Source organism: Heterocephalus glaber, unplaced genomic scaffold, assembly GCF_053883595.1.
Source record: "Heterocephalus glaber isolate CG9 unplaced genomic scaffold, H.glaber_assembly_v1.0 deba00001444, whole genome shotgun sequence".
Classification (NCBI taxonomy): Eukaryota; Metazoa; Chordata; class Mammalia; order Rodentia; family Bathyergidae; genus Heterocephalus; species Heterocephalus glaber.
The window spans coordinates 7165006-7192204 of record NW_028258297.1 but is presented as its reverse complement, the minus strand read 5'-3'; the positions used below and the strand labels follow the sequence as shown (position 1 = coordinate 7192204).

Here is a 27199-nt window from a genome sequence, read left to right as displayed (position 1 = left end):
ACATGGGGAAAGTGACTACCAGAAAATAAACACCAACTTTATTAATACGATAGCAACAGAAAGGGTTTCCAATGTCTCAGAAGAAAAATAACCTGAAACCCACACCACCTGGTGTTACAGGATTAAATGCTTGCATCACATTTACTGTTCTGATCGCTCCCTGCCACACCCCAAAGGGTTGTCGAGGACAACTGCCACTGGAGCTGCTGAGGGACATGCTGAGCTCTGGGGGGGGGGGGAGCAGCTTCACAGTAGGCACCCTGTCACAAGAAAGGGACTCCTGCTAAGCAGCTCGTGGAGTAGAGAACACATCAATGTGGAGAACACAGGCTTGCTTCTCAAGAGTTAAAAAAAACCATGAACTAATCTATCAGTCTTTCCTGGGTGAAGAATCCTCTTCCAAGCCCACCCCAGCCCACACTGTGGGGAGGGGAGGGAAAGGCGGTGAGCCTGCAGCACGCTAGCAGGTGGGTACGGTGAGGCGCTGGGCCCGTGGTTGTGGGTGTCTTTTCTGGCAGCTGCAGCAGCTTGATGGGGGAGGCAGGGGCCACCTGCCAATCACCTCTTCTTGAAGCCATACTTTTTGCGTTCATAGAAGAGGTCTGTCTTGGAGCTCCCCAAGTTGACAATCTTTGGGCACCCATCTCTCTGGAAAACAGAATAAAGGAACTGGTAAGTTTTCGAGCCTGAATCCAGAGGGACTGAAGAGAAAATTTAGTCCAGGAGGAAGCTAAACTCTTCACCCTAGGATTCAATGAAGATTGGGGTGGGCTGGGGATTTAGCTCAGTGGCACTGCACCTGCCTCAAAAGCAAAGTCCTAAAAAAACCCCCCAAACCACAAAGTCCTGAGTTTGATCCCCAATAATGCAAAAAACAAAACGAAACAAAAACCAACAAAGAAGGCTGGGGGTATAGCTCTTTCCTACTATGTATTAGGCCCTGGGATTTATCCACAGGACCACTGCCCACAAAGAAAAAAAGATACCAATGTGTTTGCACACATGTCCAAACATCCCTAGCTCCTTAACCAAGAGGCTATCAGTCGGCACTGCTCCATCCCTCTCTCTCAGAGTTTTCAATGACCATTTTATAACTATCAGTCTAATGGTTTAGTTATCTTTCCAGTTATCCTTCTTGATTCGTCATCAAGGATTTATCAAACATCTGAAATAATCAAGGTAGGTTACATGCATGTACAGATCTGCCAAAATGAAACCCATTAACCTGTATAACCAATATGCATTAATAATAGATGTGACAAACAAAACAGTGTCCCCAGGGTCTGGCTGCTCTCTATCCAGTGAATGCAATTACATTTAGAATGGTGGATTCTCAGCACTTTTATTGCAGACACACACAGGTGAGGTAGAATCTGAAATGCTTGCTCTGTAGCCCAGGCTGGCCTTGAACATGCATCAGTCCTCCTGCCTCAGCCTCTGGAACACTGGCGTTACAGACAAGTGCCACTGTGCCCAAATGAACTGAGTCTGGAACTCTTATGCCCAAGGATTTTCTTGGAGTGGTTAAGAAATGGTCACCGCCATCTGCAAACCAGACTCTCCAATCTTCCTATACTGTCCCAAGGAGAGACTAACACAAAAGGGGAAAACCTGAAGATGTCAGGAAATAGTACTTTGCATTTTCAGTACTGTAAATCCTGGGTATGATGTGCCCTTATTAATTCACTGCATTCAACAGTCTGGGGGGGACAGTGCTCCTGTACTAGCCCTGGCTGCTGACGGCTGCTCTCTGACTGAAAATGACATGCTGCCCCTATACTCTGTGAGCTTGAGTGGTTTCATGAAACCCCTGGGAAGCCTGTGCTGTGGGACTGCTGACTCCACCTGCCGATCTGGGGAGATGGGAAGAAAGCCAGGGAAGTTGTAGCTGGAAAAAGTCTGTGCAGGCCCGCTTCCCTTCATCTGAATTTTTGGGGGGCTGATAGCATCACTGTATAAAAATTTTTGTACAAGAACAAACACTAGAGGAGTTAGGCTGGAAGATCAGATGAGAGAAGATAATGGTCTAAATTCTGGTAGTGACAGTGAAGATGAAGAGGATATGAACTCCACTTCTAATTAAGAGACTTATAGGACTGATTGGCCCTCTCTAAAATGTATAACAGGGCCAGGGATTTAGCTCAGTGATTCCGCCGCCTGCCTCACAAGCGCAAGGTCCCGAGTTTGATCCCTCGTACCAAAAAATAAAAAAAATGTATAATAGATATTGAGAAATGGGAGGAAAATATTCAGATAAGGGAAACAAGGGAGGGGTGAGGGGGAAGGGAAAGAAGGGACAAGAAAAGAACGAATAGAAAAAGTGGAAACAGCTTTTGTAAATAAGGAGAGGAAGAGGGATTGAAGGGGGGAATGGGAAAAAATTAAGATGTATTATGTAGTTACAAATTCCCTATGATGAATGTGATCATTATGTATATCTACATGTACCAATAAAATTAATTTTAAAAAAAAGCACACATACTAACATCATCTGATTTTCTAGAAAACAAAAGGACTGCTTCTCCCTAGCCTAAGCAGCCATGATATTAAACACAGCTTCGGAGATGCTGGATGACAAATTCCCTCAACTGTCCTTACTGACTCATTACCTCTCCTTCTTGTACTCCTCATTGTGACAAGGGCCTATGGCAGATTGGGGTTTACAGATGGCATTTACAGAGCCCCAGAGGTTGCTGGGAGGCACCAGGTGGCTAGGGACCTGCATAGCTCTGTCCTCACTCAGGGAGGAACCTGACCTTGGTAAGTTAACCTCTCACAGTCTCAGTTAGTGACATATAAAATGACTAAAATGGGAGAACCTACCTGAGAAAATTAAAAAGATGAAATGGTTCCACAGACATTTAGGAACAGCCTCTGGAATATAGCCAGCCTTTCCGGTTATAAGAAACTACCTAAAACAAACATCAGCCGTTTCCATAGGTAGGCCCTGCACTGCAAAAATAAGCAAGCAGCTGGAACTAAGGCATTACTCCAGCTCTTCCTGGCCTCTTGGGCTTTACCGTTTCCTCTCACTCACAGCTTTCCTATTGCTTTGCCTAAATTCCCATTTGTTCTTTTCTACATGTTTTACAGGAGTTTCCTGATTGTCCCCAAGTTGGGAGGACTGTTAAGAAATGCTGGGGAGGGCTGGGGATGTAGAAGAAATGTTGGAGAGCCAAGTGAGGTGGCACATGACTGTAACTCCAGCTACTTGAGGTAGGAGGATCACAAGCTGAAAGCCAGCCTGGGCAACTTACTGAGACTCTGTTTCAAAGTAAAAATTAAAGAGGGCTGGGGATTTAGCCCAGCGGTTTCGCCGCCTGCTGCGCAAGCGCAAGGACCCGAGTTCGAGCCCCTGTACCAAAAAAAAAAAAATTAAAAAGAGCCAGGTATGGTGGTACATGCTTGCAATCCCAGTACTCTGGGAGGCCGAGGCAGGAGGACTGTCAAGTTCTGTTCTAGCCTGGGGAACTTAGCAAGACCTTTTCCCAAAAGACTGGGGATGTAGCTCAGTGCAAAGACCCTGGGTTCAATCCCCAGGTGTACACACACACACACACACACACACGGTAGTGTGTGGGGGGACTAAGATGAGTTTAGCACTTCCTGGGTTCAATACCCAGTATTGCCAAAACAACACCATGTTGGAAGCCCGTTGTGGTGGCTCACACCTGTAATCTCAGCACTTTGGGAGACTAAGTCAGGAGGACTGCAAGACAGAGCCCAGCCTGGGCAACTTAGTAACTTAGCAAGTCTATCTTAATATAAAAAATAAAAAGGCCTAGGGATGTAGTTCAGTGATAGAGCACTGCAAAAATTAAAATCAAAATCTCCAAACAAAAAACTTTCAGACTATCAAGTGGAGGTTTCTATTCATTTAGGAAAGATTTTTCTTTTTTTTGGTTTCTTGAGACAGAGTCTCGCCACGTAGTTCAGGCTGGCCTGTTTCTGGAGTGCTGGGATTATAGGCATGTGCCACCATGCCCGGCATGAATTTTTTTTTTCGGTGCAGGGGTGGAACTTGGGGTCCCAAGGATACTAGGGTAGGCAGGTGTTCTATCACTCAACTTCTTTCCCCAGCCCCTCAAAAGACTTTTGAGTCCCTCTAAAGTAGCAAGGTGTCAGGTGCTTGTTTTCATCACAACATGCTTCTAAAACACTCTAGGAAAACCCTCAGGTGGGCCTCTGTAGCGACAGACAAGGAGTCCTCAGTGTCTCTGGGTTTCCCTTCTGAAAAGGGCTGCTTCAATCAACTCCATTCTCTGGCAGGCAAAGAAGTTACAAAAATTACCCTGGACCACTAATACAAATGCCAGACTTTTAAGCAGTACTTTAAAACCAATACAAATCATGCACTAAAGAGAAGTAAGTACAGAACTGAAGTGCGGGAAAAGGCAACTTAACAAAATGTGAGATTACAAAAACACAGTTACTGAAAATGAGTCAGCATCACTGGTAACAAATTATGAACAGGTGCCAGAGGCCAGACCTGCTTTGTTAACACAGAAGGTGAAAAGCTGTTTATCCCCTTGGCAACTGTTTAATGACTACCAATGAGGTAAAGAGCAGACTGCACACCAGCAAGGGATCATCACAAAACTAGCACATCTTCTGTCTGAAACTTTATTTTGGAAGACTTTCCTGTACCTAGCTCTTCATAAATGCACCCATGGGGCAACATGGACTACTACTTGTTTCTGTAGAAATTTCCACAAGACCATACAGCCTGTGAGGAGCAAAGTTAAGACTTGAACCTGGGTTTTCTGCCTCCTAGTGTGGTGTTTTTCTAATAGCACTTCCCAGAGGCAAAATACACAACTTTACTATGGTTTAGGAAGTTGTAGAGGACAGTAAATTTGTGAATTAACTTTGAAAATTTTCAAGTTCTTTTCATCTAAGTACTCTGCTGTTTACTTAAATGGAGCAAGATGGCAGAAATAGTAAGAAAAAAAAAGAATGGACACACCCATACCCAGCTGAGAAAGTCATAGTGAAATGGTTAAAACAGAGAAGTTAGACCATGAATCCTAACAGGATGATCAATACCACCCCGGGAGTGGTGGTGGTGGTGGTGGTGGAAATCTCTTCAATATTACAATGATTTACCATCTAAAGCTCATTCCTGCCCAACAAAATCTTATTTCTTGTATTTAATTCCTCTTGGCAGGGCTAAAATTTGTTTATTTTTGGGTACCGGGCATTAAACCTGGGGCCTCATGCATGCTATGTATGCACTCTACCACTGAACTACAACCCAAGGCCTGCCCCTCCAAACCAGTGTGCTGACCCAATCCTGTAAGGCCAAAGCAAGAGGATCACAAGTTCCAGCCCAGCCTGGGCAACTTAGTGAAACCTTTCTCAAAAAACAAATAAATAAATGAATAAACAAAAGATAAAGAGGTTAAAGATACAGCTCAGTGCAAAGATTCTGGGTTCAATCCCTAACACAACAACCATAAAAAAATAGCAAGGAATGGTGGTAAATGCTAGTAATCCAGCACTCTGGAAGGGTGAGGCAGGAGAATCACAAGTTCTATTCCACCTGGGGATGTAGCTCACTGTGAGGGCCCTGGGTTTGATCTCCAATACAAAAAACAAACCCCTGCAAAAAAAAAAAAAAAAAAGTTAAACAGCTATTTTTTCTTACTCTGGTTAGGAGAGATGAGGAAAATGCCAAGTTGAAGGAATAAAGGAATTAAGGGTTAAGGCTATTAGCATGATGCTGCACCATAAGAAACAACTTAGTCCATTGATACCGCCATTCATAGCAACTCTCCCGACTCCTGATCATTCCTGTGGTTTTGAAAAACTATAAATGAGGACACCTAGCTTAGCTTACTGGCCCAATTCCCTTATAAATTATGCAAGTTGCAGGGAGAACAATAATGGGGGTGGCTTTTGTTGTAGGAAGATTTCTGCATAGGAAAATGCCTTGAGCATTTAATCTACATGATCTGTAAGGATGAGAGGCTAGATCATGTCACTGTACAGCTTTGTGTTCCTTGGAAACTAGTGCTGGGTAAATGTGAGTTAGATGTCATCTCAAATATCTTCAGAACATTCCTGTATAATGTAAAGTCGGGGAAGTGACATCTAGAATAATTCTCAGGGGCAGATATGAAGCATGAGGATCCAAAGCTATCAGGTCACACACCACATGCAGACAAGTCAGATGGCAATTAACATTTATTAAGCATTCCCTGATTGCAAGCTTATGCCAGATAAAAACTCTAGATATTTAACCGTGCAAAAGTTCAAGAAAGTGTTGTCCTTAAATGGACTCTAGCTAATTTAAGATTTGTTCATTCCTTCTCTTCACTGCTTATAGACTAGAAATTGTAATTACAACACCTACTCTGTATCAATGACTCTAAAGGGGACTCCTACTCTCATAGATAATTCAAAGGGGCAGCACCAAAAATGTGTACAATGCTTGCCCTAGAAGTCAGGCACTGTACCAAGACCTGGGAAAAGGAAAGACAAATACGAGAACCAAAGTCCCTCCTCTGAAGGAGTATAACCTAGCTCATGGGCCAGATCCACACTTGTAGAACACAGGATATGATCTGACAGTCAAGGTAAATGGAAATCAGAGCTTAGAAAAGCAGGATGTTCAAATCACCAATTGAAATTATGTTTTTGCTACTTAATCTATGATTTTTCTCATTTTCCTAAACAGATTCAATGGTGTAAGAAAGTCTTGTCTGGTCCATTATCTCCACATAGACTGCTGAGGGGACTGGGTTGTTTTTGCTTACCATTGGCACACACTCAAAAGAACTTATGAAAGGGAGGACAGTATGGTGTAATGGAGACACAGGTTGAATCAGGCTGGCTTTGCCACTTACTGGTCAGGAAAGAACTATAAAAATGAGATAGATAATAATAATAATCCCTATTTATCAAAGTTATTATGAGGAATAAGGGAGATAACATGTACAAATGACCTACTCCTTGCTAATGGGAATATGAAGTACTATGTATGTATTTTTTTTGCCTTATCCTAGATTAGGTAACCAACCATGTACTCTCTATTTGCCTAGAGGGAGTGAGACTACAGCAGACTTCCTTTGGTCATAAGATGAAAACTAGCTGATTCATGGTCCTCTCCTCCAGCTCCCCCAACACTGTTGCTGTATTAATTTAAAGAACAAGGGTAAAATGTGCCTTTGGCACTGATCTAGAAGCCCCTCTCCTGGCCTTTGGTTCAGGAACTGAGTAACTAGACAAGCCAGGTATAGTGGTGCATGCCTATAATCCCAGCACTCTTGGAGGTTGAGGCAGGAGGATCAAAGGTTCCAGCCTAGCATGGATAACTCAATAAAACCATCTCAAAATAAAAAACAGAAAATGGGCTGGAGATGTAGTTCAGTGAGAAGGCCCTGGGTTCAATCCCCAGTACCAAGGGGGGAAAAAAAAAAAAGGCAAAGCCACTACATAATGAAAGAGCAAAAACATAAGGAAGACCCACTAGCAATCCTGCAATATCAAATAAAAACCTTCTTCACTGCTTAAAGCTAAAATGAACTTGAATTATCCCAAATTCAATTTTGCCACCACACCCATCCCAACTATCCTTAATAATAGTAGATTCAAGGGCCAGGGATTTAGCTCAGTGGCACCGAAGCCAGACGCAAGGTCCTGAGTTCGATTCCCAGTACCAGGAAAAAAAGAAAAAGAAAAATAGTAGTAGACTTAAGAGAACCACTGAATGGCTATTATACACTATGCACTGTGTTAGAACTTACAAATGCAGAGTGTTGTTTCTGAATAAAAATAATCACAAAGAAACATCAAAGGCATAGAGAGAGGGCTTTCCAAATTGCTGGTGTTGACAAAGACTTGCTTCTGTTGCATTTTTTGCCCTTGATGCAAAATAACTGCCCTTTATTGGACAACACCCAGTTTGGCTCATAGAACTTGAAGAAATTATAACCTAGGTAACTAGCTGCTGAACACAGTCATCTCCACAGACCAGAGGACACTGCTGTGGATAGCAAAGTTTATGACAAAATAAGAGGAAGAAAGGTCAGATGAAAGCTCTGTATACACTCACGTCCTTCTCCTGGATGGTGCACTCCTTACAATAATAGGCATCAGAGACTCCCGGGCCTCCACAGATCACACAGCGCCCCTGGTAAGAGCCATAATTACACTCATCACATATTCGCACCAGGGTGCAGGGACGCACATAGGAGTCACAGATTACACACTTGCCATCACCTGTAAGGGAAAGAGAAGGGAGTCATGTTCACTAGCAAGAGCTTCCTCAAGTCCTTTGGCCTCTGCTGCTATGAGAAAATATACCAGTCACCCTTTGACAGTGACTTTGGGGCCCTCTTTTACTTTGGCATCACAAAACTTCTTATTTAGCGTCCATCTCAATCCGCTCAATACATTAATGAGCCAGGCTTGGTGGTGCACGCCTGTAGTCCCAGCATTCTGGGAGGCTAAGGCAGAGGATCACAAGTTCCAGCCCAGCCTAGGCAAGACCCTATCTCAAAAAAATTTTATAAAGGGCAGGGGATGTGGCTCAGTGTAAAGGCCCTGGGTTGAATTCCCAGTACCGTAAAGGAAAAAAAAAGTTAATAAATTAGTATATGTAAAGAACTCAGAACAGCACCTGGGAAGTTACAAATCTATGTAATTGCTGGCAAAATGTGTGTGTATGTGTGTGTGTGTGCACACGCGCGCTTGTACGCTCATGCTGGAAAGGTTCATGCTACTCTGGCAATTTGCCATGTCCAAAGCTCAACATTTTCTCAAAACCTAAATGTTTCAAGTGCACAAGCTGGAGTGAGGAGGCGGCTTTGTATGCTGGCATTCCGCATTCACGTACTTCCAGGCACATCTGCTCTGGAAATGCCCCTTTGCTGGGTTCACAAAAACTGAAATGAAGGGCTGAGGTGTTGGGAGGGTGTGTTCCACTCACATTTTTCACACAGTCTTCCGATGGCTGCAAAAACCAAAGAAGGGAAACAGTACAATTAGAGTTAAGGTTTTGAGGAAGCGGGGAAGTACATTTTTGAGCTGAAGGTAGGGACAGAGGCAAAGAAGGAAGGGAGCCCGGTGGGTCAGGCATCTCAACCTTAGATTCTACCTGAACCAAACCCATTGCCCGGAGCACGCTCCTGAAGCTCCTCCCAGTTCTCAGGCAATCTTTCTCTGGCCTGGCCAACACGCACCCTTGTCCTAGCGTCAGAGGTCACATATGCGCGCGCTCTCACAATACCCAGCGACCCTGAGGCGGGAAACGTGGCGGCCTCAAGGGAAGACCTAAGAGGCTATGGAAACCCCTAGTCCACAGCTCCTAACACCACCTCAACCCAGACAGCCCGGGTCAGGGCGCCATCTCACCAACACCAGCCTGCTTGCGGCAAAAGATCAAATCCGGATGATGTTTAGCCATAACTCCTACCCAAGAGGGCTGCCGGAAGTTTCGGTGACTTCCTTCCGACCTTTAACCCCTATGGTTCCTGCCTCCATGTCACCGTGATTGGTTCTTAAGGCTTCCATCAGCTTTCACAATCTTTGTACCAAATCCCGCTATCTCTCGCGCGAATTTCCCTCACGGCTGGACAGCCAGGTCCTGGCAGGTGCATGAAGGTTTTGAAAAGGTACTTTCCCAGATTTGGAGGGAATAGATAACCAAAACTTACTCGTAGACAAAACATTTTTGTCTACCCTAACCCTAAATATTCTTCGAATATTTTTCGTGCTGGGTGTTGAACTCTGGGCCTTGAGCGTGCTTCTACAAACTTTTGTATGCCGCTCTTTTTCCTCTCACGATTTAGTTCCTTTCTCAAGAGCTCCGCCCACTGCATTCGGGAGGGCTCCGGCGCCTCTAGGTAGGCCCCGCCTTCGCCTCCACGCCTCGCTCTTCAAGCCACGCCCTTCCCAGAGGCTTTAAAGGCGTCGCGTGCAACGTCACTTTCACGCGACCTCATCTTTGTCAGTGCACAAAATGGCGCCCTACAGTCTTCTGGTGACCCGGCTGCAGGTGAGCAAGCTCAGGGCCTTCTGGATTACGGGGGCGGGGTGCCTTCTCCGGTGCCTGAGGCGCTGGGCGAGGCAAAACCAGGCGGGCCCGACATCTGGCGGGCTTTTCCTGTGCAAGTGCGAGTTGCGGTCCCAGAACCCTTGCCCGCTCCTCCGTTGCCCTAGGTCAAGGCGTCCCTGGCACTCAGCTTTCCTGGCCGTGTCTCCGCCCCACGACAAGCTTGTGTCTGAGCAGCTACGGCCCGGAGAAGAGTAGGGGCACCTCTTTTTCCTTTCTGAGGACCACTCTCCTCTAGAGTGTCTTTCTGTTCCTCAAGGTGAGGACAAGGTGACTGGGGGGCGCAGTGGTTTTTGAGCCCTTTAGGCCCAGTGCCTGAAGTCTACATTTTTCATCTCTTAGTAACAGAGACTTGCTAGCCAGTTACTTCTACGATTCCCAGGCCTGGAGTCTGGAGAAGCTGGTACCCTGTACCACCTTTAAATCAAGGACCTGTCGGAACCTACAGCCGAGAATGGGAGTGTGCCCGACGTAGTAATCAGTAATAATAACAGTCGTTTCTCACTAGCACCCGATTTCAAGACTGTTTTAATATTTTCTAATACCATTTGATTGAGTAATCATCTTATGAAACAGATGAGAGATGAATTTTTCCACTTGGTAGGGGATGAAACTGCAAGAAAAGTAGATAAAAGTTCCAGCTCTCAGATTATCTCAGAAGTTTTCTGTGACCCAAGCGGTAATCCTGTTAACTGCTCATCTTTTTTTTTTTTTTTTTTTTTTTTTTGGTACTGGGAATCGAACTCAGGTCCTTGCGCTTGCTAGGCAGGCAGCAGAACCACTGAGCTAAATCCCTAGCCTCAACCGCTAATCTTGTTCATATCAACCTGTCCTTCCAGAACTTTCTGATTCAGGGTATGGTTGCTTGTATTTATGAGAGTACAGAATAGAGTATTTCGAGTTCACAATTAGAAGCTTTTCAAATACTAGCTGGGAGGGTAAGGAGACTCAACAGTTTGACCTTGACTCTCCTATTATAAGCCATCTAGAAAGTTGACTGTCAGGAGTTATTTCACCCCTAACTTGACCTCGCATGAAGGTGTTATATTCAGAAGTTCGATGTGGAATGTGTATTTTGTTAATAAAAATAAAGCAAGTCTCTGTAGACATTCTGTGTCAAGCCTTTACAATTACTTTTGTGACTCTTCTTCGGATAAAGTGGCATAAGTTTTGATTATAGAAATAATAAAGAACCTATGTGCTGTATTCTTCAGAAAGCATTGTTATTTGCAGTTATTTTCATCACACTGCTTAAATTTAAACCGTACAGCATTTATCTGAAAATACTTGTGATCTCAATTCTGAGAAAACGCAAGGAACTTGTACCTATTTATCTCTTCAGGTCTTTGAGTCTCAAGGTTAATGATGTGGACATACTTCCTTCTTTTCCTGCTATCCTTTGTCTTACTGGAGTCAGGCAAGATTATTGGATATGATAAATGACTTATTGAGCTTGGGAGAAAGGAATAATGTTCCTTTTTTAGCTGAAAAGGATTTTGGAAAGTATAAGTGTTAGAATAGTCTAAAAAGAAAACCAGGCTGTAGTTCCTGCTCCACCCTAGTCCTGTGACCTTGAGCCATGTATTCATTCCATTATCAGTTGGGGATGATCTTTATTAAGTAAATATTGAGTACCTGGGTTGTTTTAATGTGCTGAGCAAGTAGAATATGTTTACAACCATATAGTTTAACCTCTTTTGTAGGTGGAGAATCCAAGATCTTGAGAGCCTGGATGACTTCCAAAAGTAGAATCAGGATTAAAATTCAGGTCTACTTGTATATTCATTTATCTAAAATGAATGAACAGTATTACATATTCACTTTGAATTATAACACAATGCCTAGATAGCCAGGCTGTCTCAAGTTATGACCAGCTAACCTCGGCTGAAAAATCTCCATGTGTACCTCTTTTGTGCTTAGATACTTGTGAAAAGTGATGGTTACTTAGTAGTCATGTCTGCTGAACTCTACTGATGCAGTTATTCCTACTTCACCTCATATTTTTTGAGCACCCACTGCTTGCTCTAGAAACATTGTTAAGCCTTAACTACATAGCCAGACCCTGTCTGGAAAAAAAGAGAAAGAAAGAAAGAGAAAAGAAAGAAACAATGAAGAAAATGTAAGGGAAGATTTTTGAAAAGCTGAATTTGCTCTCTGGTTTTTAATATGTATTTTTGTGCATATAACTATGGATGGTAAATGAGAGGGGTTGGGACTTTAAATATACTTCTCAGTTTGGTTTTGCCTTAAGTACTGGGGTTTGAGTTCTCGTGACCTTGGGGAAGTCAGAGTTCTTACGTGGCTTTGGGAAGGTCATGTAGCCACTGTCACATGAATCTGGGATGTCAGCTCACTAAAAAGTCTGGGGCTGGTGATTAAGCTCAGTGGTTCAGCGCCTGCCTCAAAAGTGCAAGGACCAGAGTTCGATCCCTGGTACCAAAAAAAAAAGAAGTCTGATATCTTTGGCAGAAGTTTTCTATAACATGCCATGCTTTTAAAAAAAAACTTGATTTGATTTTTTTGTTTGTTTTTGTTTTTTGGTACTGGGGATGAACTCAGGATCTTGTGCTTGCAACTTGTTTTGAATTTTGAACAGGTTATGTGGTCAGGTGTTCACTGTGATGCTTTCCTGGGGTCATCTGTTGACTTGAGTGAGTGAATTAATTAGTACACAAATTTCGAAGAGAATGGCATCCCGGGCACAATGAGGAGCACACCATTGCTTTCCAAACTAACTGCTCCTGAAATGTTTATTTTTATTTGTTTTATATTATTCTGAGGATCAAATTCAGAAGCTCCAGCCAAAACCATGATGAGACGTTTCATGGCCATATTTCGGGTTTTATAAACAAAGTATGTATAGCAGGGGATTTAGCTCAGTGGCACCATGCCTGCCTTCCAAGCACAAGGTCCTGAGTTCGATCCCTGGTTCGGGGTGTGGGAGAAAGTATATAAATTTGTGTTGTGCGTATTAAAATCTGGTCTCCACTATAGCATATCAGGCGAAACCACCAGGAATCCACAAACAACTGGAAGGATAACCATAATTGCCAATCTATCTACAAGGAAATCAAAATTTTTCTGGTCAGCTATCGACGCTGGCAGGGCAATTCCAAAACTTGTGGCTTGAAAATCCCATCTGGATTTTCAAATTCTTGCCAATTTTTTTTGGACTCTTTATCTGTTAAAGCCGTATAAGATTTTTTTTTGTACTGGGAATTGAACTCGGGACCCTTGTGCTTGCGAGGCAGGCACCCACACAACTGAGCTAAATCCCTGGCCCTATAAGCTTTTGCTCTCCACATGAATGCAACTTCATCACATCCTTTATCTGTATGATATTTAAGTGACAGCAAACGATACTATTTCTTAATTTCTGCTATTGTTCCAGGATCCAAATTTAATATTTCATAAGGATTGTATTCTTGATATTCTGGGTCTGTTTTGGAAACTTTGTATACAAGGAATAAGAACAATGCCCATCCTGCAAGTAGAACTTCTTTTTGTTTTGTTTTTTACAGTGGGGATAATATTTGGCTGGAGTTTTAACAACCACAAACAATGCCACATACATCTTCCATATACTTTTCTGATATTCTTTAATTGAATTTATTGCTCTGCCGCTGCCAAAACGTCAGTTCTCGCGAGAGGAAAAAGTTCTCACCTTGCTCATTTTCTCCCTCCCCTGCTGATTATTGTTTTCTAAAATGTTTATTGAAAGCTTAATGCCTAGCACTATTCTAGACTTTTAGAATGCAGTAGTGAACAAAAATAGGGAAGAAGAGCAGGCCAGGATTTAGCTCAGTGGTGCTGCACCTGCCTTGCAAATGCAAGGTCCTGAGTTCGATCTCCGGTACCAAAAAATTAATTAAATAAAAGAATGAGGGAGCTAAAACTGGCATGGTGGTACATGCCTGTAGTTCTGAGGACACCAGAGGCAAAGCTAGGAGGAGAGATGGAAAATAATTAAGTAGACAACAAAAAAATTGTAGCTACTGAATGCCATGAGGAAGGTAAAATAGGATAAGAAGGAAGAGAGAGTAGGTATGGGATGTGGCATGACTTTAACAGAGGTAGTCAGAGAAGATCTCACAGGAAAGGTGACATTTGAACGAAGACTTTAGTGGTGAGGCAGCCATTCCGTGTTTTGGGAGAAGAGCTTCCAGGTAAAAGGAGCAGCATGTGCAGAGCACCTGCGCTAGGTGTGAGCTCAGGGTATAGGGAGAGGACATAGGGCCAAGGTAGTTGGGGTGTGCACAGGGCCAGGTCTGAGGAGGAGGTGGGGATCCTGCAGGCTTCAGTAAAGAAATTGGATTTTACTCCTAGTGTAGTGAAAATCCACTGGCAGGTTTTTTTGGGGGTTACCAGGGATTGAACTTGGGTCCTTCCGCTTGCCACTGGCAGGTTTTAAGGCAAGGGGTTACATGATCTGATTTCTGCTTGAGAAGAATCTTTCGGGGTGTTGTGCAAATATGGACCATAGAAGGTCAAAAGAGGAGGCAGGGAGGGCAGCCGGGGCTGGTAGAGTTGCTAAGGACTGGTGAGGGTATCTGGGACCAGGGTTCTGGGGTGGAGTTGATCTGCTCAGAGGCAGATGGTTGAATGAGGAGTCAGAGGCACTGAGAGGATGACTCCTAGGCTTGAGGCTTTCTTCAACTTGCCTGGCTCTGCCAGCCTCAGATATGGAAGGCATTGATGGACTCTGTGCCTCTGAGCTTGAAGGTGGCAAGGGGCTGCAGGAGGTTTCTTGCAGTCTTTAAACTAAGAGCGTTTGCTGAGTGTGGTGGTGTATGCCTGTAATCCCAGCACTCAAGAGGCTGAGGCAGAAAAATCACCATGAGTTTGAGGTCAGCCTGGACCACCTAGTGAGCTCAAGGCCAGCCTTAACTACATAGTGAGACTGAATGAGAGAGAGAGAGAGAGAGAGGGAGGGAGAGGGCATTTACCTAGTGAGCCCTAGGTTTGATCCTTAACACTGCCAAAAAGGAAAAGAAAATTTAAAAAGAAAGAAGAAAAAAAAGGTTCTGAAGGTATAATTGACATATTGTTTGATAGTTTGGTTTTTTTGGAACTGGGGTTTGAACCCAGGCCTTCACACTTAAAGATAGGGTCTTGCTAAATTGCTAAGTTACCTAGCTTGGCTTTGAACTTGCAGTCTTCCTGCCTCAGGCTCCCAGAGTATCACATTTACATCCCTGTGCCACCAGGCTCAACTGGAATAGGCCTTTTCTAATATTGAGCATAGACAACTTCCCGTATATTGTCCCAAAATGGACCTGTAGAAACGAAAGAGCCCCTGAAAGGCATTGCAAACTTTTTTTGGGTTCATTTTGCAGAGTTTAGGGCAAGGGAAAAGATAGCCCCTTTTGAAGCCATGTCTGGAATTCCACCTTTGCTATGAGCTTGGGCAAAATACTTAACATTCCATAGCCTTATTTTGGTCATCTGGATGTATGGTGTCTTTTGCCTCACATAGTAGTTATGGGACTGTATGTGTAAAAGACTTGGGGCCAATCTGTTGCAGAACATAGGAATTTCATGAGTGTTGGTTTTTGTCTCCAGTCCCCACAGATGCCTATACTCCATCATGGCAGCATTTATCTGCCTGCCTTAAAAAAAAAAGACTGGTTCTGCTTGGTGGCCCATGCCTGTTGTCCTAGCACTCTGGGAGCCTGAGGCAGGAGGACTGTAAATTCGAGCCCACCCTGGGCAATTTAGCAGCTTAGCTCAAGACTCTGTCTCAGAATTAAAAAAAGAATATAGCTCTGTGTGAAGGAGCTGGATTCAATCCCCAATACTGTGTATTCCTGAACATGAGAATGTGCATACACACACACACAGAAATTTCTTATTCCCATAATCTTCCTGGATACTGGCTGTGTGGTATGTAGTAGATGCTCAGGAAAAGCTCTTTGGTACTTCTCTGAGTTGAGGATTGAGGTAGAAATGAGTCTGCTGGTTCTGTTTTTTTATTCCCCAAGTTGGGGGACAACATGGTTGATGTGATTGCTGACGTAATGTTGCATTGTCACCCTTAAGTATGAATTTAAGCTCTACTTTCACCCTGCAGAGACTGAGGCAGCTTCTGACTGTGAGCTTTAATTCTGGGGGTGTTTGTGGGAGGTACCATAGAGGTATCAGGAGTTTCTTAAGCCCCCCCCCAATTTATTCAGTGCCTTGTAGCTGGGCCCTTTTGCTTCTGCAGGATGCTGGTGTTGCTACCGTATTGTAAGCACCCGCGCCCTCCATAGCATGCCTGCACTCAGGAGGGAGGGCAAGTTGTGTTGCTGGGGAGGGAGGAGTCATTTAAATGAGGGCAATACATTGTACTCAAGTTAGGAGGAGTCCTGAATACAGACCCAGCCCCCATCTGTGGTAGGGACATGGTGCTGGATGTTTAGGCTGCAGCCGAAGATGCTGGTCCAGGCCAGCATGGTGGCGCATGGCTGTAATCCCAGCACTGAGGCTGAGGCAGGAGGATCACTGCCAGTTCAGGGCCAACCTGGGCTACATAGTGAGTTCAAAACCAGCCTGAACTATGTGGTGAGAGAAAAGAAAAAGAAATGCTGGTCACTGCCTGGGGAAGCAGAGAAGGTACATTGGCCCCTGAGCTACCACATACTGAGTGCAGGCCCTGTGACAGTCACAGAACTAGGTCTTGTTTTACAAACATTAACTCATTTGTCCTTCACAAAGACCCTAACAAGAGTTATTTTTAGCCTGTTTTCCTGATGATGAAAGCGAGGCCCCTAGAGGCTAACGAGCTCATCTGTGGTCCCGTCCAACTTGCAGCAGAGCCAGACTCCAAGTGCAGATATGGTGGACTGCAGAACCTGGGCTTTTTATGGCTCGGCCAGACTGTTTCTCCAGAACACACTCCCTGGGGGCTGGGGACAGAAGCCAGATTTCTGCAGGGCAGGCTTGATTCGGGGACAAGGTTCAGCTGGGGAATGGGCGGCTGTGTGCGTGTCTCTTCAGAGCTCTGAATGCTTCTTGCTCCAGATACCAGTGAGTCGGAGGGCTGAGTCTCACAGAGATAGCTTTGTTCTTTCTGAGCTCCCAGGCTGCCTTGGGATTTACAGAGCATGCTCTTTCCGAGGGTGTTGGTGCAGAGCAGGGCTCAGGATCTGTATGCAGTTTTCTGCACCCAGAGTGTCAGCCACTTAAGCCAGAAGCAAGAGAGAATGAGGCAGATGAGTGAATCCATCATCCTGCATCTTAAAGGAGCCCCTGCTGCCTTTGGTTCCCATTTAGAGGCTGTGACTTGGAGAGACATAGCTCCCTTCCAAGCCTTTGAAAAGGGGTGTATGTCACTTTTGTTCCTGCTGGTTGCCCTAGCAACCAAGCTAGCTGATTGCCTGCTGGCAGGAGTGAATTGTTTAGTTTTGGATTCTTAGGAGAGGTGCCAGGCGCAGCCTACTGAGGGTGGGAAAAAATTGTGAGAACCTGGCAGCGGAGGTGTGGGAAGATGGCTCCACTCCGGAAGGTGTTGACTGACATGCATTCCTGTTGCCCACCTAGATGGTGCCAACCTGAAGCTTCCCTGCCAGGAAATTCTGGGCAGTTTGTTGCTGAGAACTAAGCCTAAAGGCTGCTGAGAAGCCTGCAGGGGCAGGAAGAACCAGGCATTTGACTCCATCTTGCTGTTGATCTGGGTGGCCTTCTAGGGTAGCCGTGTCTCCAGAGCCTGGGTGTGTGCTCAGCACTCAAGTGCAGACAGAGGAGACCCCCTCAGTTACATTTTGGTCCCAAAATGTGCCATCCCAGTGCTCAGGGCCTGCCCTGGGGGATGGAGGGCATGGTGAGAAAGCAGCCTGTGAGCCTTTCATCAGCTACAGGCAGGCAGCATGCTCAGAGCACCAGCTCATTCCCCAGGAGGACTGAGAAACGGCAGCTTCCATTTATCCACTGCCTGCCAGGACCCCTGCTGCGAAGCCCTCTGCTCTCGTATGTTTTCTTACACAATACCGTATGGTCCGAAAAGTTCTCTTTCTCCCCATCCCAGGGCCCAGAGGCAGGCACTGATAGGAATTCCATGCTTATTGTTCTAGACTTTTTCTCTGCATTTACAAAGCCATGCTTTCTTTCTGATCTTCACAAAGTCTGTTGTTTTGCTTCCATTGTTAATGGAAGAGGAAATTGAGGGTTGGGAAGGTCAACAATCCCACAGCTAGGGAACCTGAGATTCTAAGTGGACCCTCCAGATCTGGGGCCTGGGCCATTTCTGGAACTTGGCATTTGTGTTGGAGTGTCTCCACAGTGGCACGTTGACTTGTGACTTCTCTGTTCTTTGCTGACACAGCTGCCTCACGAGACCCAGCCTCCCCAGGAGCCCTGCCTATCTGGACACTCATCTTCCGTCAGCTCTTGGCTTGCTCTGTGTGCTGGTGCCCACTGACTCATAGCCCTTAGTGGGCAGTGCTGGTATGAGCCAGGTGCAGTGGGGTGGACAGAGTCCTGCCATCATGCCAGGCATTGTGGGCAGGAGTGATACAACATAGACCAGTGGTTGGTTCCTCCCTTGGAGTCACCAAGTATTAAGTACCTTGGGTACCTGGAGCCAGGGAGTTTGGTGGGAAGTGATAGTAGAGGTCCCTGGATGGGCTTTAGGAAGTCTGTAAAGTTGGGTGTTTTGTGTGTTAAATTTTCTCCATGAAATATGTCCTACTTTTTATAATGGAGGAAAAAACTCCCTTGTAAATGATTTTTTAAATCTGCTTGTAGCATTTTCCATACAGTGTCTTTTCTTTGGTGTTGGGTATGGAACCCAGGGCTTTGTACACGCTGGGCAAGTGCTCACTGCTGAGCTGCACCCTACCCGTCTTTCTGCACAGTGCTTGTCCTCCTTGACTGCTTCACGAACACCTGCCTGCCTGCACAGCTCTGTCTAGCACTCCTTCCTTTGGAAGCCTCACTGGGCTCCCAGCAGAGTTCCGTGCTCCCTGTGCTCCGGTCTTGCCCCTTGTGTGAGTTGCCATTGCAATGGTTACCTGAGGTTTGTATTTACTGCTGGACCTGGTCAGACTGAGGTACATGGGTGTAGGACTGTTTCACTCTTCTTCATATCTGTGTTACAGTGCTTGCCACATAAAAGGCATTCAAGGGCCAGGGATTTAGCTCAGTGGTTCCACTGCCTGCCTCCCAAGTTCAAGGTCCTGAGTTCGATCTCTGGTACCAAAAGAAAAAAAAAAAAGGCACTCAAATATTAAAATGCAGATGTGTTTCCAGGAAAACAGGTTCCAGGGCCGGGGATTTAGCTCAGTGGTGCTGCCACCTGGCTCGCAAGTGGGAGGTCCTGAGTTTGATCCCCAGTACCCCCCCCCCAAAAAAGAAAAGAGGTTCCAAAGCCACCATCAACCTCTTCTAATACTTTTGCCCTTCTCAAATGCCTTATCTACATAGCAGCCACAATGATGACTTTTTAAAAATGCAAATCTGATCCTGTCATGAGCCTGCTTAGATCTTCATAGCTTTCCATTGCTTTAAGGTCAGGTTAACATGTTCGCACTGACTGTCCCAGTGGTTGTACAAGTTGTCGAGTCACTTATGGGACAGTCATGCGTGTACGAATGATGGTTCAAGCTGCCTGGCATCCAGATGTAGGAATTGGCCTGGGTTCACCCTCCAGTACTACATAAAAACAAAACAAACAGAAACCCCAAATGGAGCTGAGTGTGGTTGGCACATGCCTGTAATCCCAGCACTCTGGAGGATGAGGCCGGAGGATTGCCATGAGTTTGAGGCCACCCTGGGCTACATAGTGAGTTCGTGGCCAGCCTGAACTACATAGTGAGACCCTGTCTCAAAAATAAAAAGGAGGGGGGGATGGGGATTTAGCTGAGTGGTTCCAGCGTCTGCCTCAAAAGCGCAAGGTCCTGAGTTTGATCCCCAGTACCAAAAAAAAAACCAGCTGTAAAATGGCATTCCATGGTGGGTGAGCCAGAACTTATTTAACCAGTGCCCTATTTATCAACAGTTGGGATATTCTTTTACAAATAGTGCTGCGGTGAATGCCCTTGCCTGTCTCTTGGCTCATTGTTTGAGCATTTGTTTGTTTGTTTGTTTGTTTTTGGTACCCGGGACCTTGCGCTTGTGAGGCAGGCGCCAGAACCACTGAGCTACATCCCCAACCCTTGTTTGAGCATTTTAATGAGACTGCTTCTTGGAAGGGGGAAAGCTGGTGAAAAGGACAAACATTTTACACTCTGATAGGTATTGCCTAACTGTCTTTCAACTATTTTGAACCTTTGTACACTTTAACCAAGAACATCTAAGATTAGTTAAGATTAGTAAATGATTGTTAACTGTTGGCTCTCACGAGGTCAGCTGAACCTGGTCCACATTTAACCCGCCTTAGGAAGTTTAACTCTGCTTTGGAAAGCTTCCTGGTAAAGTAAAAGCTGCATTTCTTGGGCCTGGGATTTAGCTCAGTGGTTCTGCCACCTGCCTCACAAGTGCAAGGACCCGAATGTGATCCCTGGTACCAAAAAAACCCCTGCATTTCTTGGTTTAACTGCTGTTGTTTACGTGGCATTACCTGGCTATTTGACTTAGAGTTTTGGCAGGGGGAATTTAGGGGTAAATAAACAGACACAATCAAAAAAAAAAGAAAGGAAAAGAAACAGACACAATCCCTCCCAGAGTAGCGCCTACAAACTAGTGGGGACAAATGTCATTTCACAAGTCAATGTCAAGAAGTTATAGGAGGTTCTGATTGGGTTGGGGGTTCAAGGAGGGAGCCCCTGAGAATATGAAATTTATTTGAAGTTTGAAAGGTCTATAGAAGTTACCCAGACAGAGCAGATTGGGCATGGGGGTGGGAGGAGAATATTCCAAGAGGAAGAAATAGCATGTGCAAAGGCTCTGCAGCAGGTCCTTTCAGAATCTATAATGGCCAGCGAGGTGCCATGGTGCATGCCTATAATCCCAGCACTCTGGGAGGCTGAGGCAGCCTGGGCTACATAGGGAGACCCTGTCTCAAAAAAAAAAAAAAAAAAAAATCCCATTCTTTCTGGGCCCAGCACTCTGGGAGGCTCAGGCAGAAGGATCACAAGGTCAAGCCCAGCTGGGGCAACTTAGTGAGACTCAAAAAATAAAAGGGTCTGGGGATGTAGCTGAGTGCCAAAGCCCTGGGTTCAACTGGGGGTGGGGGAGGGATTGGCTCCTCAGGTGCACTGGCCACATTTCTCACATAGCTGTGGCTGCCACAGTGGACAATGTAGACCTGGAGCATGGCCAGATGGCAGGAAGTCCTTGCAGTCAGTGCCAACTGTTCTTTCACTTGTTCTTTTTTTTTTTTTTTTTTTTTTTTGAGACAGCATGTTGTTGTGTAATCCATGCTGGCCTTGAACTTGCAATCCCCCTGCCTCAGCTTCCTGTGTGCTGGGATTACAGATGTGCAGGACTGTGCCCAAATCTCATGAGGGGACATTTTCATTGGAGAGCAGAGCAGCGTTGTATTAAGCTAAGCATTCAGGTGGTTTCATTTGATCTGAATGCTGTGAAGTTATCTCCGTGCTGGGGGTGCCAGGAGGGAACAGAAGCAGCAGCAGGCAAGTGAGTGAGGCAGAGTTCAGTCCCACATGCTGCTGGGCCTCGTCTCTCTTGTCATATGCAAGCCTCCTCTGGGAAAGGGATGCTCAGAGGAGCTGTTTCACCGGGTGGTTGCAGAGTGGATGACATAACACATGCAAGGTGCTTAGCACAGCACTTGTCTCTACGTTGTAGGCACTCAGCCAGGATTCTGTCTTTATGAATAAACTATAATCTGGATTAGCACATTATATTTTGCAGTGCTGAGTATCAAACCCAAGGCCTCACACATGCCAGGTATGCCCTACCACTGACCTGTATCCCTATCCCTTTTTATTTTACTTTGTGTTGGGGGGGGGATCTTGCCTAGGCTGGCCTTGAATTTACAATCCTCTTGCCACAACCTTGTGAGCAGTTTGGGATTAAAGGTGTGCACCACCATGCCCAGCTAGCCTATGTTTTGGTGTTGCTGTGTCATCCATAGTTGGTTTAACTGTCCCCTTCCTGCTGGGAATCAGGACTTTACCTTTTCCCAGTACTGTAATTAGGATTTCAATTTATGAGTTGGGTTTTTTTTGTACTGGGGATCGAACTCAGGACCTTGCGCTTTTGAGGCAGGCAGTGGAATCATTGAGCTAAATCCCTGGCCCTCAAATGTATGGTTTTACCTACTGGGCCAGGCACTAGGCCTTATTACACTCATTTTTATTTCTAAGGAAACCAACTCTTAGGGCAGTTTGCAAAAATAGATAGGTTATATATAGGCATTGGAAAAATGGGCTATATTAATAAATGAGAAAAGTTAAGAACAGTGTGTACAGTTTCTTGTTTGAGGAGGACAGAGGGGCGGATGTGCATACTTATCAACAGGCGGGTAATTAGAAACATTACTCGAGACTGTATTTTCTTTTGGTTGTCAAGGTGACTGGAGAGATGAGTGCTTAGGTTAAATTATCCAAGGTCATTCAGACAATAAATAGCCAGGCCAGATTTTAATCCAGGTCTCTGCCCCTTCCCGTGTGCTGGGCTCCTCCCACTGTGGGGCTGGTTACAGCTGCCTTGTATTGCTTTCTTCTGGTACTCTGGCACTTTGGAGGTCCCTGGATGTGTCACTAGTGGGTCCTTCACACCTGCCCAGTGTGGCAGACGGCGAGGCTGTGCCAAGTGGGCTTCCAGTGGGGTGGTAGTGGCTGTGAGCCCTGCCTTGGGGAGGTCACAGCTGCAGCTGTTAGCTGAAGATGGGTGATGGCTGGAGTGCGGTTCCACACCATACTTTGATCTCATCATGTGGTGACCTGAACAGGAATGGCAGCTGTAATGGCTTCTGTCCAGGTGACACAGAGAAGGGAGCCTGGGGCAGTGGCTTCAGCTCTGCCTCTTCCCTTTCCCGGGCACAGCCAGTTTCCCTGGCAACTCCAACCATGGGGAAGGAAGCCCTCTTTCTTTCTGATTTCTTTGAATTCATTTTTTCTTCCCTGGTCATAACATACCTGTGAAGGTTGTCATCACAGTTTAAAAGTAACTAGTAAAGGGCTGAGGATTTACCTCAGTGGTTCCAGTGTCTGCCTCTCAAGTGCTAGGGCCTGAGTTTGATCCCCGGTACCAAAAAAAAAAGTAACTAGTATACATCCCTTCCTACAAGTCCCTCATTGCATATCAAAAAGGCAGAAGGTGTCCTTCTTATGATCTAGTTTTAGAAGTCACACAGCATCACATATCACATTTTCTTTCTTGGTAGTCAGTTGGAAAGTCCACATATTCAAGGGGAGGGGAGGCAGGCACCTTCTTTTGTGTGTCTGGTGCTGAGGGTGGCACCCATGGTCTCATGCTAGGCAAATGCTCTGCAACTAAGCTATACCCCTAGTCCTTTAGATTTATTTATTTTGAGACAAGATCTTGCTAAATAGTCCAGGGTGGCCTTGAACTTCTGATCCTCCTGCCTCAGCCTCCTGAGTAGCTGGTATAGGCTTGGCCACTCACCTGGCCCAGGCACTGGCTTTTGGAGGGATGAGGAACATAGGACTTTCCTCATTCTTCCACTTAGTCAACAGATCTTGGTTGTAGCTGTGATTTGTGCCAGGTGGTCCTGACGGAGATAAGAGCTGAGGCTTGATCCTCGTTTTCAAAGAGCTTCAGGTGTTCCTGGAGTGACAGCTGGTGTGGGATGAGAGCTTTCACATGCTGTCTTGTCCCCTCTGCCCTCCCTGTGTATGCACCAGAGCCAGCTGGCAACATCCGGGGTCTGGTTCCTCTGGGACTCAGACAATGGGGGATTTCCATGGGTTGATACAACTTCTCTGTAGAACCTGACTCTTCCATCATTTGAGGTTTCTCCAACTGCAGTCTGTGCTCCTTTGACCACTGTATCATCCGTGCTTCAGATGAGGAACCTAAGACTGCAGTCAGGGCACAGCTTTTAAAGCTAATTCCTTGGTTTTTGTTCCTGGTTTGTTTGGGGGTTTTTGGTCTTTTCTTCTTTTGCTTTTTTGTTTTTTAATTTTTTGGTGCTGAGAACTGAACCCAGGGCCTCATGCTTGCTAGGCAAGCATTCTACCACTGAGCTAAATCCCCAGGCACCCCCCCCCGCCAACTTTTTGATACCAAGGATCAAACTCCTCAGGGCCTTGCACTTGTGAGGCATGCGGTGGAACCACTGAGCTAAATCCCTGGCCCCAAATCACTTGGTTTTTGTTTGTTGTTTGTTTTAGGTGTTTTGTTTGTTTGTTTGTTTGGGACCAGTTCAGGCTGGCCTTGAACTCAATGGGGATCATCCTGCCCCAGCCTCCTAAGTGCTGTGATTACAAGCGAGTGCCACCATGCAGATTTTTTTTTTAACCATGCTAAGCTGTCCTTCTGTATGGACTTTCCTGAGAACTGCATTAATGGTTGCTGTCTTTCTTTCTACAGAAAGTCCTGGGTGTGCGGCAGTACCATGTGGCCTCAGTCCTGTGCCAACGGGCCAAGGTGGCCATGAGCCACTTTGAGCCTAATGAGTACATCCGCTATGACCTGCTAGAAAAGAACATTAATGTTGTCCGCAAACGGTAAGGCTGCGGGTGGGAGCTGTTGAGACAGCTGAAGGGTGCGTGAGGCATAGGAGGTGCTTGGTGGCGGTGCTCACTGATGGTTGCAAGATCAAGTGCTCAGGGTATGGAGGTCCCTGCAGAGGAAAAGCATTCTGAATGATTGTAGGAACCTCTTACTGTCTCCCAAGGAGGATTCTTGTCAGGAAGCCTGGTGATCTGGGCCTGAGGGAAGGACTTAAGTCCACTTTGTTTTTCTTTTTGTTTGTTTTTGGTACGGGGGATCCAACTCGGGTCCTTGAGCTTGCGCAGCAGGCGACGAAACCACTGAGCTAAATCCCCGGCCCCATTAAGTTCAGGGCCAGCTGCTGAGCCTGGGTCTCCCTCAGAGGGCCGTCAGAACAGTGGCTGGAGACCCAGGTCTGTTTCCTGCTTGCATGGAGACCAGAGAAGAGCTCAGGCCTGAGAAAGCATAGGCAGCTCTTGAGCCTGCCCTGTTCCTCATTTGGTGAAAGGGCAGCAGCATTCCCCACCAGCCTGTGTGCTAGGTGCTGGGCTCGATGCTGCCACCAGGAGGATACAGAAGGTACTGCAACAGGAGGAGGCGGTGTGGGCTGGTGGTATGCACGTCAGGACTGCCCTTGGAACTTGACCAGCTGCAAAAAGGTCTAGGCCCTGGGCTGCCTGGTGGCTTCTATGACACTGACTTGGGCGAGGACCATCCTGAGTACACCCCGTACAGCTGAGGAGTGGGCCCTGCAAGTTGCCCACAGCCACACAGTGTGTGGGGGGGTGGCCCTCATCTCTGTGCCTTGGTCCAGTGCTCTCACCACCACATCTCATACCCTCTCTGTCTCTGGGCATTCTACTTCCTGTTTTCTGGTGTCTCCACTTCAGTATTTTTTTCTTCTTCTTCTCCCCCTCCCCCCCCCCCCCCCCTTGGTGCCAGGAATCGAGCACTCAGGACTTTGCACTTGCCAAGCAGGCTCAGTGCCACTGAGCTACATCCCCGGCTCCACTTCAATTTTTTTTTTTGTTTCTGTTTTTGTACTGGGGATCAAGCTCAGGACCTTGCACTTGTGAGGCAGGCTGCGGGACCACTGAGCTAAATCCCTGGGCCTCCACTTCAGTTTTAAGGGTAGTGGCTGTCTTTTTTTTTTTTTACTTTTATTTCCATTTATTTTATGCCTAATTTATTCCCATGCCATAAGTTTTTGTTTCTTCAGTTTCTTCTGGGATATCTTTTTCTTCTGTGCAACTTCCTTCTCTGGTTTAGGAACAATTTGTTCTTTTTCAGTAAGGATCATCTCAATATGGCAGGGGGAGCTCATGTATGGGTTAATCTGGCCAAGAGCTCTGTAAGTACGGCGGCGCATCTTGGGTGCTTTGTTCACCTGGATATGTTCAATGACCAGAGAATCGACATCTAAACCCTTAAGCTCAGCATTATTCTCTGCATTTTTAACCATGTGCAGCAAAAATTCAGCACTCTTTTTGGGCCACCGGCCCTGTGTCCAGCCCCACTGTTTGGCCTGGGCACACCTACCAACTCCACCATTGTAACGCCTGAGTGGCACACATTGTTTCTTTAATGTGACATCCTTCAGATACTTGGTGGCCTTTCGGATATGCATACCCTTGATGGCCTGGGCAGTTTCACGGGTATTCTTAAAGTGAACACAAAGATTTGAGCCTCTTGATTTGCACGATTTTGTGGGGTTTTCTGGGTCAAGAGAGTATCGAACCATTTTCACAGGTCACCTCTGGCCGCTTACAGGAAGAACGGTAGTGGCTGTCTTAATCTCCCCTCTTAACACCCTCTAGCACAGCAGTAAGGACCGAGGAAGTGTTTGTCAGGATGGATGTGAAGGAGCTGGGTTGGTGTCCCATCCCCTCCCCATTTTGAGGAAACTGAGTGCCAGATTAGAGTAGTGGCCTGTCCAAGGTCATATATCTATGGAGTGCCGAGACCCGTGCTCAAGCCCAGTCTCTCTGGCTCCAGCGCCCCGAGTGTAGCATCCACCGTTCTCATGGGGTTCATCCTGGCTATGTGTTAGAAAAGCTTTTAAGCTGCCGGTCCCTTTGCCCCACTCCCAGCAACTCTGACTCAGGTGGTCTTGTCCATAGTTGGCCTGTGGGCCAGCAGCGCTGGGATCATGTGGGTGCCTGTTAGAATCAGATTCTCAGCCTCTCTCCAGACCAACTGAATCAGAACTTCTATTTAACAAGATCAAAACGTGGCATCAAAATGTGAGAAGCCAGTTTCCCAGCTGATGCTGAAGTGTAGTCAGTGGAGAACCACTGTCCGTTGACACAGGACCTTGCACACAAACTATTCTCTAGGGGACAATATTGTATTTAGGTTCTAATTTTTACCAGTAAAATTAATCAAAAAACATTTTTCTCTTTACTTTTTTCCAACCCTGCATTAACCTGAGAAATCCCGTAATTTGAGCATTTTCTTGATGAAACATGGGTGGTTCCATTTTCATAGAGCAGTTGGAGAGGGGGTTGATTTTATCCTCTGGGGACATTTGGCAATGGCTGGAGACATTTTTGGTTGCCATAACGTGGGGTGGGCCAGGGG

General features: G+C 45.9%; 2 protein-coding genes across 4 annotated transcripts in view; one reads left to right on the top strand and one right to left on the bottom strand.

The window, feature by feature from the left end:
* Positions 1 to 16: 16 nt before the first annotated feature.
* Phf5a (PHD finger protein 5A) lies at positions 17 to 9503 on the bottom strand. Its single transcript, XM_004845516.4, has 4 exons — positions 9358 to 9503; positions 8933 to 8956; positions 8057 to 8223; positions 17 to 648 (listed from the first exon to the last, which is right to left on the bottom strand). The coding sequence occupies exons 1-4, from the start codon at positions 9407 to 9409 to the stop codon at positions 559 to 561; spliced, it is 333 nt and encodes a 110-aa protein (XP_004845573.1). The 5' UTR covers positions 9410 to 9503; the 3' UTR covers positions 17 to 558.
* A 432-nt stretch (positions 9504 to 9935) lies between these two features.
* Positions 9936 to 27199, top strand: part of Aco2 (aconitase 2) — a 39637-nt gene continuing 22373 nt past the window's right edge. Inside the window, exons 1-3 of one of the 3 annotated variants that reach the window (XM_087213422.1) lie at positions 9936 to 10316; positions 10400 to 11825; positions 24497 to 24633. In XM_087213422.1, the coding sequence (XP_087069548.1) occupies positions 11790 to 11825; positions 24497 to 24633 (173 nt within the window). In that variant the 5' untranslated portion in view covers positions 9936 to 10316; positions 10400 to 11789. 3 annotated transcript variants of the gene reach the window in all.